General features: G+C 42.4%; 1 protein-coding gene across 1 annotated transcript; it reads left to right on the top strand.

Moving 5' to 3' along the window:
- Positions 1–593: 593 nt before the first annotated feature.
- On the top strand, positions 594–15178 carry ABHD2 (abhydrolase domain containing 2; the record flags this gene model as incomplete). Its single annotated transcript, XM_010183637.1, is given in 8 exon segments — positions 594–769; positions 2304–2471; positions 5338–5521; positions 9159–9251; positions 10964–11077; positions 12358–12427; positions 13284–13368; positions 14411–15178. Coding segments are annotated over 8 exon segments (1087 nt in total), but the record flags the coding sequence as incomplete, so codon positions are not given.
- Between the last annotated feature and the right edge of the window lie 516 nt (positions 15179–15694).

Here is a 15694-nt window from a genome sequence, read left to right as displayed (position 1 = left end):
CTACTTAACTTTGCTTGAGAGGCAAAATAACCATTCTTCACTTAACCTAGAAAAGCAATTCTGTGTAAAGTCATCCCAACCAGTGAGTCTTGGGCTTTTGCTCTTCTAGAACTTGCTATGAATCCTGCTGTTTCTGCTGCTGGCTTGTACGATCAAGTGCTTATGCAAGGTCATGTGGCTCAACCCAGCAGGCTTCAATGTTTCAATTAAAAGAGATTTACAACAGTTTACAAATTTTGAAGGTCAGTTTGGTTGGCTAGCAACATGCTGTCCCGTCTCACTATGGTACAAGGCCTCTGTGTATTTGTGAGAAGCGTTTGTGCATGTAACATTTTGATACAGAAGAATGTCTGGATTTTGGCTTCCCTGGCTGCTATCAGTTCTGATTTGTCAGCTTTGAGGTCATATCAGTCCCTTGTGTAAGGCTACAAAGATCAGTGCTGCCAGTTCAGTCTTAGCAAAAAACAATCTTGTACTGTACTTGGTATACTATATTTGGTAGTGAGGGGGAGATTTCTCATGGGAGTGCTTATGTGTTCTCAAAGGCTCACTAACACAGCAGGGATAAGCAATTAAACTACTGCCTCTTTCAGGTACATTCCACCTCTGATCTGGTGAAAGAGTGGACATATCCAGACTGCCCTTTATGGAAAAATGGGGAGAGTGAGATCACCACATCCGTATGGACTTCGCAAGTACCTCACAATGCCAGATGGAGCAACAGCCACCTTTGATCTCTTTGAGCCGCAGTCCGAGCACTGCATTGGAGGTCAGTCAAACAGCTGCTGGCTGCATCGAGCTGCTAAACTTGGCTCTGTGCTCTGAGGGATGATTGAGGACACTGCTACTTGATTTATCAGAAGGATAGATGTTATTTCTGGTGATTGCAGGGGGCTGCTAAGCGATACTAACTAATATGTGGAGGCTATGGGGCCATCTTGCTGTATACCTATGTCTCAGACAGCAGGAGACACTGCATTAGACTAATTAACTGTTTGTGGCAAGAGATGAGGTGTTAAGGAACAGAAGAAATGTTCCATAACCTGTGTCTCAAGTGAGAGGCTGGCAAAAGTAACCTGGTGGAAGGCCTTGTTTGGGGTGGCCTTTGCCTGTTAAGGCTGTGGTGGGGTTCTTCATTGCCTGGTGTGCATGGAAAAGAAACTAGACTTATCTCTCCCTTAGAAGTTCTTGGGAGTCTTTACTAACAATAGCTCTTTCAAGATCTGCATGCAAACAAACTCCATGTGCACAGAGTATGAAGGAATCCAGACACGAAGAGAACTCCATGGAAAAGTCATGGTGATTCCTTACAAAGTTGTGTATGTATATTCAGAGTGAACGTGGGCTTTCAAACTCACTGTTGCTACTAGTAACAGCAAAACTTAACAGAGTTACTGTGGCTTAACTTCAGAGGTACAATTTACCCCTGCAGTAGCTGATTTCATTGTAAGCCCATGATTCCCATTTGGCCTTCAGAAAAAGCAGAGTTCTTTTCTTAACGCTGTGTTGAGCTCCTCATAGTATAACGCTGCACAAGAACAGCTACTGTTATCTTTATCACCAAAGAGAATCTGAGCAGTGTGTTCCTAATGAAGCAAAAATTCAGTGGCTAGAGCTGCTAACTGTGGAGCTTTGCACAGAAGTGCAAAGAGTCTAATAGCTGATTTGAAGCGCATATGCTAATCCTGAATGTAATTTGCTGTGCTTACTTGAATTACAATGATTACTTTCTTAGTTGATGAAATAACATCTTGTTAAACTAGTGAACAGTGTCAGCAGATCAAATATCATTAGATTAGCCACAAAGCAGATGATGGCTAATGTCAATGTCTGTGCTTAGCAAAGCTTCATTTTGAAGATCTGTGTTACACCCAACTCGGGAGGGGAAATGATGGAAAAAGTGTAGCCTGTCTACTCAGTGCATGAAAGAGCAGTGGGCTCCAGAGCTTGTACACACTTAGCAGTCACAACAGGCTGTCAGAAGGCAGAGCATGTGTAATGTCAAAAACATCCTTCAAAGGGAAGAATTTACTCTTGGTCTCTAGGCAGTGCATGGAGAGCTGTTTAGGCAGCTTTCCTTGAAGTTAGAAAACTGTTTATCTCCTGTGATGTGAATTACTTTTTCACATCTGTAGCACCAGAGCTGCTAGCCTCCTGTCCCGTACTGGGTTTTTGGCAGACTTGTAGGATATTTAGCTTGCTTCTGCTAGATGGTTTCCCATGGATCTGAAATGGTAACCTTCTGAATATCTTAATTTGCATGAAGTGACATTTACTTAACTTCCCTCTCTTTATGTGCACAGAGGATGTCACGATGGTAATCTGTCCTGGGATTGCTAACCACAGTGAAAAGCAGTATATCCGCACTTTTGTTGACTACGCACAGAAAAATGGCTACAGATGTGCTGTCCTGAATCACTTGGGAGCCTTACCAAATATTGAGCTCACTTCTCCACGAATGTTCACGTACGGTAGGTAGTTAATGACAGCTGGGGACTTATTTTCAAGCTTGTGGAGTATCTAGGGCTTGATCGGCCTTCTTCGTAATAGCATAGTGCAACAGCTGTATCTGAATGATTCCGATATCCTGAACGAGGATAACTTTGTACTACTGCTTAGGAACTAAACTGAATTTGTGTGAGGAAGAGGAGAGGCTAATACTGGGATTCACTTTGCCTTGTTCCTTCTCCTAGCTCTTACACATGTATCCTAATCAAGGAGGCAGTTTTTTGGAAAGAACTTCTTTGGGGGGAAAAAACCAAACCAAAACCAAACCTCTTGTGTCTGCAAAGAGCCTGCTCTGATTTTTAGAATTGCTGAAACGTCAGATTAGTGGACTGTGAAACAAACCTGGCTCTGAAGTATAAACACTACTTCTGAGGCTTTGTAAAATGTAATACAAGAGGATTTTGTACTAGCCTATCCAGAAAGGACATTTCTGTCCTAGGAGGAACACAGGAAGATTGGTCCCTGGATGTAACACAAATGTCAAGGAACAGGGACAAGTCTGTAGTGTGACAGTAAAGCTACAGAAGTGGTAGTGCATTACTACGATGATTTTGGGCTTTTTCCTTCAATGTAAAGAAATTTTTCTTAACCTAGAAATTAAAAGGTATATAGCATTTGGAACTGTATTAAAGGTGACTCCAGTTATTCTTAACTGCTCTGCTAGTCAGTAATGTGATCTTTGTAAAATGTGGCCTTCTTGCCTGCAACCTGATCTGCTTGTTCTGAGTTCTCCTGAGCCCTCATGTTCCCTCCTTACTGCAAACATCTATAGGTGCATTATGTCAGGAGATAATTGTGGGTTTAGCAGACTGGTGTTAGGTTTCTTTTTCTTTTTTAAAGATAACTAAGATACTGCTAGGAGTTTGGATTAACAGTTTGAATGTTTATCTTGAACAGTTGAACTGCCAAAATAGAAAACTGTGCTTTGAAATTCTGGGTCTGGCAGGCAATAGGTTGTAATGCTTTGTTGCTTGTTTTATAGTTATTAAATCTACTCCTCAGTGGAAAACACTTCATGAATACCAAGTACCTCAATTTGTGTTGAGGCCCTAGGCTAATGACTTCGAGCCTACCATGTCTTGGGAACTAAGATTGGCCTCCTTAAAGCATTTGATTTTTTTGATAAAAGTTGAGAGCTTTCTTCCATGGAGCTTTTGCTTTTAGACCTTAGGGAGTTATTTTGTAGTGCATCTCTTGATACATACATTTCAGTGTCTCTTATAGCCTTGGAAAGGGCAAGGAATGCCTAGAACTTCCTTTGAGTAAGACAGTAAATCACTTGGCAGACTTGCTTGTTAGATGGAGTGCCAGCAAGATCATGAACAGGCTTTACTCTGCCTCCAACCCAAATATCCTAGTATCCTTCCAACTTTTGCTGGATTCCTGACATACTTGTTGAGGAGCAAGTAGCCTAAATCTGGAATTCACTGAATCCTCCAGCCTTTACATCAAGCTTGACCTGTTGCTATTCTAGTTTTGGATTTCTGAAATAGTTGCCAGCTGCCCCCAAATCATGAAGGTCAAACACTGAAGTATTTTGACTGTTGGCTTCTTCCAGAGGAAAGTAGAGCAATGCAGCATTTGTAATCTTGAGAAAAATTGCTCATTTGGATTTTCATGAGGGAGTGCCCATACCCTGATGAAGTGCTTAGCCAGAAGCCTGCTGTTTCATTGAAGCAAGCACAACCTCTGGTGCTCAGCATCTACTCCAGAGCTAGCCAGAACTTGAGTCTGATGTCAAACAAGGCTACAGTTGGGGTGGGGACATGCTGGAGCAGTGTCAGGTTGACACAGGGTAGAAGCCGAACTCTTAGGACCTAACTCCCTGAATGAGTACCACAGGGTAGAGCTGACTCTTAAGACAGGAACAGACAGCTGGATTCTTATTTCTGTTGTTCATGTGGTGCCTCCTGTGTGGTTGGTGGCCTTAAATCCAATAGGAACGCTAACAAAGTGCATAGACAGTTGATACCACTGTACTAATGCCATCAGTTTTGCAGCTGCTTCTCTTCCTATTTTTCCCCCAAACTCAAAGGCAAGAGAAATAGCTGTAGGTAGTAAGATGTTGCGTGTGTGGAGGCCTTCAAATATGTCAAACAGTCTGAAGACTTCAGTACTGTCAGAAGCTGGATCCTGAAGTGCCTGTAGGTTGCAAATGGATGTTAGCTGAGAGCAGATCAGATCTGTATAGAGGTGCTTACCTCTTTGCTTGAAGAAGGGTTACCCATACATCTTCTAGGAAGCTGCAGTATCTTTATCTCCTGTGGTTAAAAAAAGCTAGCTGCCTCTGCTTAAATCCTTCACTCTGATTCCAGAGGCTTGGCAACTGTCCACTGAGAGCTCTGTCCTGACAAGCCAACTCTGCATTTCCATCACCTCCCTGCATCAGCATGGATTTGAGGATCCATGGCAGCAAAGGAGCAAACTGCTTTCTAGACACCCTGCTTAAGTTCAGAAGTGGCAAACTGCCTCAAAGTTAATGATGTGCACTGTTCTTAGATAGTCATGTCAAGCCTGGAGTTGTTGGACTCTGCTTTTTAAGCTGCTTTAGAAAGAAGAGTTTGGATAGTCAGATTAGCTGTTGCCGTGATTCTTAAGCAAGTTAATTTCATCTTACTTTGGCACTCTGTCAGAACTAGGCATGAGCTAAGGTCCAGAGGACTCGTAAAACAGATACATGAACACATGTGTGAATCAGAGCTCTTAAAACCTTAAGGTTATTGAAAAGTTAGAAAGGGTGAGAAGCTGAACTTAAAGCACACAACTGAGGCTCGAAGTGGGAATATAGGTATGTTAGAAGATGATTATTGACTTTATCATTATTTTTAGGTTGCACCTGGGAGTTTAGTGCCATGGTGAATTACATCAAGAAGACCTACCCTCAGACCCAGCTGGTTGTTGTGGGCTTCAGTCTGGGCGGAAACATTGTGTGCAAATACCTGGGAGAGAGCCAGGCCAACCAGGAGCGCGTCCTGTGCTGCGTCAGCGTGTGTCAGGGGTACAGTGCACTGAGGTAAGTCTAAAGAATTCTCCATGCTGGTCTTTTCTGGCAGTACAGGAGGGGGCAGGTCCTTAGCAGGGTGCATGTGGAAAGGGCAAGGTGAAGAGTGCGTTGCTTCTCTAGCATTGAACTGGTCTGACAGGCTGCAGCATGTGGGATGCCACCCTCCTGAAGGAACAGCCAGAGCTTTGTTGATTTGGCAGCACAAACAAGCTTTCTGTCTATAAGGTAAATAAGGCTTTTTCTGTACCTGGCCGGGTACATGCTGGCAGCTTCTGGTCTGTGCATGTGAGCTGGCCTAACTCTGTTTCATTGCTACAGCCTCCTAAGAGGAGGCATCCCTCATGCAGTCCTGGTGTAATTAACCAGGCAGGCTGGGCAGCATGACAAACTGCTGAGATTATGCCAGGCTTGCCAGTAACAATTTACACTTTCTCACCACTGAGAAGTATCCCTCAATAGCTTTTTAGACTTCAGTGTGCAGTTTCATCTGGCAACTTGTACCTGGGCAAACTAAGAAGAGATACACAGCTCATATCCTCTCAGTCCATGCTCCTTGCTTAGTGTGTGCCACTGAAACAGCGCTGCGGGCTGAGGAGATGGAGATGCTTGCAACCACGTTATATAATTTGGAAGGTGGAAAGGAGAAGGCTCATAGCCTTAAAGTCTACCTAAAATGTTAACTTGTGGTTCCCCACCTCAAAGCCAAGGCTCTAGCACTTCACAAGAGCAGTAACGGCTCCACCTAGTGCTAACACTTGCATTTGCTGATGGAGGATCTCGGTACAGCATTGCTGCCTGAAAACTGGTGGCTCCACTGATGTGCAGTAACTTTTGACGTATGCACAGGTAATGAAAATTATAAAACAGTGGAACTGGCTAAGCTACTGCTTTCAGTTTTTACTGTCTGTACATATGGACAACTACTAAGGCACAGCTGACTTTACAGTAATTTAACTGCACTTTTGAGCCCTGAGACTATTAGAAAGGCAAAAAGGACTGTTGACACTAGGGTATTTGGGTCAAGATCCTCTGGGCAGATAAAAATGGTGCTACTATGGCAACCCTGTGAGGGGCTTGCTATGGAATTTGGCCTCCCAGCCTGGTCAGGGGGGCTGGAACTCTCTTGATGCTGCTAGTGCCCTGCCTGTGTGGGGACCAGTTTGATATTCAGCACTCTGAAGACACCTTTTATGAGTTAAGTTCTTACAGGTGAAAGTAAGAAGCTTTTTATGGAAGCATTAAGATGTGACTGAAAGCTTGATATGCATGTCAGTAATATTCCAGCATACCTAATATCTTTTTAAATCAGATGTGACTACTCTTAAGAGTGTATAATCTGCTGCTAGGTCCCTATGAGTTAACATCCTTAGAATCTGGACATGCTTTCAGGAACAGTTTGTTTTATTTCAAGAAAAACGTCCTTAGGTTTTTGGCATGGAGCACAGAGCATCCTTTTGAAGCCAGCTTCTCAATTGCAGCCATCAGAGGGTTTGCAAGGATCACATCTGGCTGCGTTTCACTTGGTCCATCTTCTGCAGTTACACAATATTGTATTTCTGGTTTCCAAAATGTTGTGAGTAGTGCTGTTCTCTAAGCCGATTTCTGTAGTAGTATGTCATGATTTGCTGGTAGAATAGCAGGGCAAGGACAATGTGTTTAACAATACCACACTTGGATATTCGTGTGGAAAAATAACAGCTGCTTGTCTGAATTTAATGCAGGTCTTCAGTGGGTTGCGAAGATTACTGAGCTCTTGACTCCACCTGCTGGGTAGACATCTACTAGCAGACCTCCAGTCACAAAACAACTGCTATGCATTACTTCAGGAAGGCTTTTCAGATCTTGGGTCTCCCTACCTAATATTTCCCCCTGCTTTTTAATGCTAATTAGCTGAAGAGCTAGAAGAAAGCAACATCAGTAAATATCTACTAAGCAAAAGACAGGATAGGGAGGGCCTTGTGACCCTACTTATAGAAGTAGGAGGGAGGAGGCGGCATGAAGCACCTCCAGGTGGAATGGTTAAGTCTTAGCCTTCCTGGGCTTGGTCTGGTAGGTTAAAGTAACTGCCTTCATCCTGCTGGGCTACATGAAAGTGGATTACCCAGTAGACATGACCAGTTAGGTAAGTTTTCTTCTCTTATTAATTTGTACAGCCTTTATCTTCCTAACTTTAGGAAGTGAAAGAAAAGTGGTGGTGAGCAACATGAAACAGGGATCTGGAATGTGAACGCCTTTCGAGAGGGTTAAGCATGAGTCCCACAGATGGGTGTAACAAAGTAGCAGCAACACTAGGATCTGCCAGAAGAATGTGAGGCTCTTAATTTAGTAAATTAACAGAGTGGGGAATTTGTTCCCTGAGGCTAAACGGGAATGTGTCTCTTTAGTCCTTAATCTCTGCCTGCACAGGCCTGACTCTGCTTCTTGATTTTGTGGAATGCATCCTCGCCATTGCTGCAGGCTGTGGGGAGAGTCCTCAGCTTTGAAACCTGTGCAGTCCTCGAAATACCATAAGCTGCCTTTTCTCAGTGCTTGCAGCTCTTAGTATTAAGAATACTGCTGTACACAGGAACTGCAGGGAAATGTACTAGCTTTAACTTCAAATGTCTTGTAATAACTTTAAAAGCTTTGCTGGGAACATCTTTTGTGAAGAAAGAAGTGTGTGCCTTCCCCTCTTCCTTCATTCCCTTGTCCTGGAATAAACATGGTAGATGTAGTCTGGCTAGACAAAAAGATAAGGAAGTTGTTTTTTTTTAAAATACAATAAAATAAAATCCCATACTGCAGCATGGCTTACTGCAAGCAAACATAGCTTGCTTTTGCTCTGGTAGGGGACTTGCAGGTTGTGGCTTGGGGAAGTCATGCTCAATCTGGTGTAGTTCTCATGGTATGTTAATGTTTAAGTTGTAGGAGTACTTCAGTAGCTGCAAATTCTCCCAGCATTCTTAGGTTGCTCAGTAAATGATAGTGTGTTCCCTCAGTAACAGCAAACCCTGCTAAGAGTAGAGCTATATAACCTGCCCATGACCCTGCATAGCAAAGGAGTGCTGGTATCTGGCAGAGCTCACAGGAGTCCAGATTATTTTAATTCTGTTTTAACAACAGATAAGCTGTGAAGTGCTATTCTGCTTGGAGAATAGGTAAAGACTTCAACACAGATGCTGTTTGCAGCTGCAACTAGTATTTATTCCTACATCTGCCAATGAAGCTAAAACAATAACAGTGCCTGTACATACTAGAAACATCAGCACAAATTATTTCCTCTGCAGTGCTAATACACACAATAAACAACACTATTCAACAGCAAGTTTTAGACCTTTTCTTGGTAGTCCCATTAGGTAAATTACATTCAATTTATGCAGAGGGATACTAAAATCCTCTTGTCAGTGTTGCAGATCTTGATTGATGGCTCTTAAATGCTCTGATTGAAACAGCTAATTGCATTGTGCAAAATGAGACTGCAGATGTGTTTTCTGATACTACCAACTTTCATCAAAGTGCAAGTCACTTCCTGGAAAAGGTTAAGCCGTGGCAGAGAAAGCCTGGAGGTTTGTTTACATAGCCTCTAGGCTGCCATGAGATGTTACAGTGTATTAATCTGATCTTTCAAGACCTCAGCTTTGATTGTTCTGCACTGTGTTTTTTCTAGGGCACAGGAAACCTTCATGCAGTGGGATCAATGCAGAAGATTTTATAACTTCCTCATGGCTGACAACATGAAGAAGATCATTCTTTCTCACAGGTACAGTACGTCACTTACACTGATAGTGATTGGGTCAGTTGCTACATTGGATTTGTTGTCTTGGTCCTTAAAAATAGGACTCCTGAAAGATTATGCACCAGTTCCTTGGTTGGTGGGCTTTAGATGAACCAAAAGAGAAAGGGAGCCCATGCTAATCTTATCCATCCATATACTGTAAAATACACAAATCAGCTTTGGTGATCGTGTTAGAAGAAAGTAGGCTTTGTTGTCTTTTTGCCTTCTGAAGAACCTTGTTTAATGAAGAAACAAAATGTACACAAGAAAACACTGCAATTAAACTTCAAAGTAGAGTATTCTGCATCTGTTTCACTTCTAGCCAAAGAATTCCCTATTCAAGGAGCCTCTTGTTCTGCTGCCTGCCTGAGGTAGGATTAATCTTCAAGATCTGCTGTATGGGGCTGCTGCTTATCAAATAAGCAAATAGTCAAATTGTAGCTCTGTCTTCTAGCTGCACCTCTAGAAAGAGCATGTAGCCAGCAAAATACTTAGTGCTCCCCTTCCTCAAGTGCAAGTGTAGTTGCAGGATCCCTGTGCTTCTGTTGTGATCTGTGGTACTCTCATATCAAAGGAATGTGTGTGTTAAACAGGTGACATGCTCAATGTTGTTGTTTCCTCTGTCAAAAGTTATCTAGGTGCTGCTTTCTAGGGCAATAAATGTGTAAGTACCTCATCTGTGCATATTTTAAGTTGCCTAACTTGAGTGAAAATGGAGAATATCCAAGACTCATTCCAATTAAGAGCACATGTCACTTGCAAACTTTTGGTTCATTGTTTACACTCTTGTGCAGTATGAAATACTTGTACAAGGAATTAGGGCAGCTGACATGTTGGATGATCCACGTAATTCATTCCAGATTGACAATTATTTAGACAACTTGACCAAATTTAACATATGAAGTTAGGTAAGCCTCCATTAAAAGGCACTTAAATTCATAACCCAGAAAATTCCCATGCTGGCTTGAAAGCAAGTCTGTTAAGTAAACTTTTTTCCATAATCACTTGTATGCCAAGGCAGCTCCCTCAAATCAAACCTGGCCTCCCTCCTACTCTGTCCTGCAGCTGCCTCTGAAAGGGAATAAAAACTTCTTTCCAACTTGGGGGTTTTGCTCTATTTGTTAAGGGAGCAGTTTGTTCTGGTGAAGAAACACATCCTCTCCTGAGGGCAATAACTAATTATGACAAGTGTCCATAGTAAATAGCTTTCTGCTAAGGTAATGCCCCAAGTAATTTCTGCTGTGAACCAATCTAATATCTGTGCTGGGGAGACTTCAGGACCAGATGGTGGAGGAGATGCTATGCCCGGACTGCTAGTGCTCTCACCAGAGCCACCCATGGGTTTGGTTTGAAGCCAAAGGACCTTGCCTCTAATATGCAGCCTTTGTTCCAAATTATACTTAGTGCTGTCTGTTCTGGGAAGATTCTTTTTAGAGGCCCCTCATGCAGATTTTCAGTATAACAGGAATTTTTTTTTTCCCTGTAAAGAGGCAGCTAGGGTTTCTGTTATGCTTTAGCAATAGCATAGGGAGGTAGACAAATAAGCTGTGCTTGTTCCCAAGAAAGCCTCATGTATATGTAACCCACTTCTAGTCTTATCTTGGCAGACTTGGTAAGCTCAACTGTCCTTGAACAGGTCATGGCATTGCTGCCCTTGTTATGTTATTTGAGTGTTTTTCTTGATGTTACTCTTTCAGGCAAGTTCTCTTTGGAGATAACAACATGAAGAAGCCACAAAGCCTGTCGGATGCTGATCTGAGCAAACTCTATACAGCAACATCCCTTATGCAGATTGACGATAATGTTATGAGGTATGAAGGGCAAATCTCTGCTCCTACACAGATCTCTGAAACTACCTCTTGCTCTTGCATTTGCTCTTGCACGCCCCTTGCTGTGCCTGTAGGAATCTGCTGAAATACAGTGCTGACAACCTCAAATTCTTCCTTGCCTTCACATTGAATACAACTTACCAGGGGAGGGAGATAAAAAAGCCCTCACTATTGACAGTCACAGCTTCTGTAAAATCATCCAGGAGGCATTTATTTAGCAGTAACATCTGAACCTTCAGCCTTCAATGGTGTAGGAAGAGGCCAGCAAGTTCTAGCAAAAAACAGTGCAGAATGTGGAAAGCAGCTCAGAACTGCTCTTGGATGTCCTTAACCCTGCTTGAATTTTGAAGAAGGAGGAAGAAAAAAATAACACCACACCAAAACCTTTTCCCCCCAAAACACTACTACCTTCTGAATAAACATTAGGGTTTGCTGAAATAAAAAAAGGTTGTATTACTTGTCATATTAACACCTAGATTAAGCTCTCTGCTTTATTAAGCAGTAGCTTCTTACTGCTTGTGTCCTTGAAAACAAGACAGCACTTTCTTCAGTGGCAGCGTTCATACCATGGCATGGTCTGTATCAGGTATTGACACCTTTCCAAAATGCAGCTGTAAATTGCTGGCTACACAGCTATAATGCTTTTGACAGACTGGGAGTATTGCTGGATGCTTTTTAAAAGCCATTCCTAGGAAAATCTCCCTACTTGTTCCTTATCCCTGAGGCCTTTATAGTTTGGGCCAACAGCGATGTTGTCTCTAACAAAACAAAAAACCACACTTGAGTATAGGTTTTCTGAATTCTTAGTTTGGGATGGAGTGCTAAAGATTTGGCAAAGAACCGCAACAACAGTGAGTTGGGAGTGGGTTATACACAGGCCTTTTTGTCCAGTATGTCTGAGGTACATAAATAGTGGTGGGTTTGTATTTGAAAAGGCTTTCAGGTAGAGATGAACAAGATCATAACCTTTTCTTCCATATGTACAATTCCTTATGTGGAATACTTTAAAAGAAATGCCCTAAAGGCTGCTAGACTTCAATTTGCATGTTTAACTTGTCCGTGTTATCACAATGCTTGCGTAAACATAGAGAGCATAAGGGCATGTGCTGCCAAAGGTGAGTTTTGCAGGGACACTGGATAGGAAAAGAAAAAAGCAGCCTGAAAATTGAGGCATTGTTTCTATCTCTGTACGCATGTCCTCACTTAAGAATTACAGAAGTACTAGAAGCAGATGACTGCAATGACAGCCTTCTCTATTTCAGGAAGTTCCATGGCTACAATTCTCTGAAGGAATACTATGAAGAAGAAAGCTGCCTGCAGTACTTGCATAGGGTAAGCTCTTGCATTACAGACTGCTCCTGTACCTTTATTTTCCTACTGGAGAGAAAATGCACTGTGGTTTCTGTTGTTGATACATAGATACTGTCTTAGCTGGCATTTTCAGAAATAATCAGGAACAATATATTGGAATGGGATTTCAGTTCTTGCTACTACTAATACTGGGGCTAAATGCTCTGGACTCTTAAGAGCTTATAACTGACAGGTAGTAGCACCCAAGTGACCTAGATAAAGCCACACATTCAGCTGACCCACTCTGAGTGAGTGAGGGTAAGGCGGGAAATGGGTGATGGCATAAAGCTTGCAGCTTCAAGGGAGAAAGACTTGCTAGATACTATGGAAGAGTCAGGTTGCTCTCTGGTAGGCAGATGCTTAGCAGACCAAAGTTTTGCAGAAGTGAAACGGGAAGATTGATTCCTCCTTGATCTGCTGAGCCAGAGGATGGAGATGTTCCAAGGGAGTTTCCTGGACTTTAACCAAGATGTCCATAACACAGCTGGCAGTAGCTGTCTGATGTCCAAAGCGATACAGAGCAAAAATGGGTGTAGCTATTTGAATTCTGAGAATGGGGAAGATCTGTGACTCAGTCTTTATCTGTCCTGATGTCTCTTTCATACAAGTGAGTTGGAAAAAAAAAAATACCAATTGCTGCATAGTACTCCATTAGTGAAAAGCTGCCAGTCTTAAATTTCAACTCTTCTGAGTTTCTGATGCTTCTCCAGGTACAGGGTAATTGTGAAATAAGATTTCTTAATTGAATTAAGCTCAGATGCTTTACAGTTGTTATTTAAATTTCAGTCTACCAACTCCTTACTGTTTTTTTCCATTTCTGCCATGTTTCTTGATGCAGATCTATGTTCCTCTTCTGCTGGTTAATGCTGCTGATGACCCTCTTGTGCATGAGAGTCTTCTATCAATTCCAAGATCTCTTTCAGGTATGTTGAAGTAGTCTGATCCAGATGTGCATATTTGTGTACTTGTAGCTTCCTTATCATACCATGTTCCATGACTTCTAAGCAGCTTGACTTGCCTCCTTATATCTGTAATCTGGTGGAAGGTGTGCTAAGCCTGTTTAAATCACCAGTTGCTAGAACTGACAAGGCTAACCTTGAGCAGGAAGAATTTGAGTCCTTTCAGGTACCTTCTGCTGTTTTGGCTTGTTGACAGCCAGGAGGTTACATTCAGGTTACACTCTTGAATGGAAAAATTATTCCTCATGTCTTCATTCGTCACTGGGATTTAATGGTGGGTTATTGTAGTGATAGTCTTGATCACATACAGATGAACAGCCCCCTTTTATGAAGGAGGGGGCACATGCGTGGCTGTGTTATTTGGTACTGAACTAGATCTTTCCCTTGAAAGGAGTTCTGTGAGCTGTCTATCTTCAGCCAAGAAAAAAAGCAAACTATCTTTAGAAGCTCAGAAGAGAGAGCTGGCTGCAGCTTTGTCACACAAATAGTATATATAGGGAAGCAGGGTTCATTCTCTTCCTGGTTGAAAGCTGTGAGCAGAGAATTTATCCACAGCTGCTTCCAGACAGAAGGAAGCACAGGGATTTTTCTCACTATACATGGAACAAAGTGGCTGATACACTGCCAGACCTTAGTGCATCTCAACATGATGCTAACAGTCCTAGGTCCCATGTAGGTGAATTAAAGATGTTCATTAAAGAATGAGCGTTCTTACGGCAATACAGGTATTGCTGTAAGGGCCCAGCCAGCAGCGTTTCTTGGGCACCCTTCTTGTACTGACTGGGATTGGTTCCTGCAGACTGTCCTGTTCTGTGAAACAGTAAGATTGTGTTTTGGACTTAAAAGTAGCCTTGGCCTTTGTCAGTGCATTTCTGCTTTCTGCACAAGATTGCTCCTTTGGTTTAGATGCTATGCCAAGGGTTGAGTTGATGATCACAACTTAACATGGTTTCATTTTCACCTCCAAGATACTAACCTTCTGGAACTTTCTGCCTTTGTTTTACAGAGAAAAGAGAAAATGTCATGCATGTGCTGCCACTTCATGGGGGCCACCTGGGATTTTTTGAGGGGTCCGTGCTATTCCCAGAACCTCTTACCTGGATGGATAAGCTTGTGGTACAGTATGCCAATGCCATCTGCCAGTGGGAGAAGACAAAGTCTCACTGCTCAGACACAGAGCAGGCTGTATCTGGCCAGGAGTAATTGGCCCAAAGACTCTGGATCACTTAAGTAAATCTCCCCTTTGGGAAGATCTTGTTCCCTCACCTGCTGCTTCAGGTTTCCATTTTCCTTGATATCCTATGGCTGGGGTCTGATCACAATGTTTTCTTCCAAAGTGGAATTAAAGCGGAGGTTAATATCTGGTCAGAGCATCTCTGCATAAATAGTCACTTGGGTTTGTAATTTACTGCTCTGCTTGAAGAATTAGTTTGCCGACTGTGACTTGTTACAGGGTTATTGAGCTAAAGATTAGCAAGATTGCTTGCTTTAATATAGCAGGAGTTTCAAATGTCAAAATCCTTTCACCTGCTGGTCAAAAACTTGATCTGCAGCATTTGTTTAGGTCTAATGAGAGGGTATCTATGGCTCTGTTCTTAGCTGTCTTGGTGTTGGAAAAACCCTGTATCAAGCCACAACCCAGTGAGTGAGTCAGTCTGTAAGTCACTAAAATGTGGCTTGGAAAAGCAGATGCTTGACTGTAAGTGGAGTTCCAGCCTTGCACCATCTCAAGGGAGCCTTTTGCTTCCTAGGTATGCACTTATACAAGTCAGTCAGTTTAAAAATACTGAACTTTTCCATGCTTCAGTTATCTGTGCATTGGGATGTCTTTATGCTGGGACTCCAGGCAGAGAAAACCTACAGGCTGGTAATACCAGTTAATGTTTCTATGTAAACATGTTCTCACACCAAGACCAGATCAGTCACATTCTTGTCACCTTTGCCTCTTTTTAAATGTAGACATCTTTAGTACTGGACTTTTTTGTTTGACCCAGAGCTTTTTAAATCTGGCTCTGGCTTCCAAATGGAAACTAGTGACTAAGAATCTGCAGAATCTTTCTGTGAGCTCAATCTGTTTTTAAGAATATTTCATAGAGACGTACGTACTTTGTTAGGGATTAATTTGTCAGAGGGGTGGGAGGAAGGTATCTACTTAGATTTATTCCCCTTGTGTCAAGGTAAATCATACTAAAATTCTTCTCCTTAGCTTTCGAAACATCAAGTGGTTTTCAGACACATGACTTGCCTTACAGTTGATGGGGAACTGGATGTCTCTAGCCCTGTGCAACTA

This window comes from Mesitornis unicolor, unplaced genomic scaffold, assembly GCF_000695765.1.
Source record: "Mesitornis unicolor isolate BGI_N332 unplaced genomic scaffold, ASM69576v1 scaffold10284, whole genome shotgun sequence".
NCBI classification, from domain to species: Eukaryota; Metazoa; Chordata; class Aves; order Mesitornithiformes; family Mesitornithidae; genus Mesitornis; species Mesitornis unicolor.
Note: the sequence above shows the minus strand (reverse complement) of the source record. Positions and strands in the feature narration are given on the sequence as shown.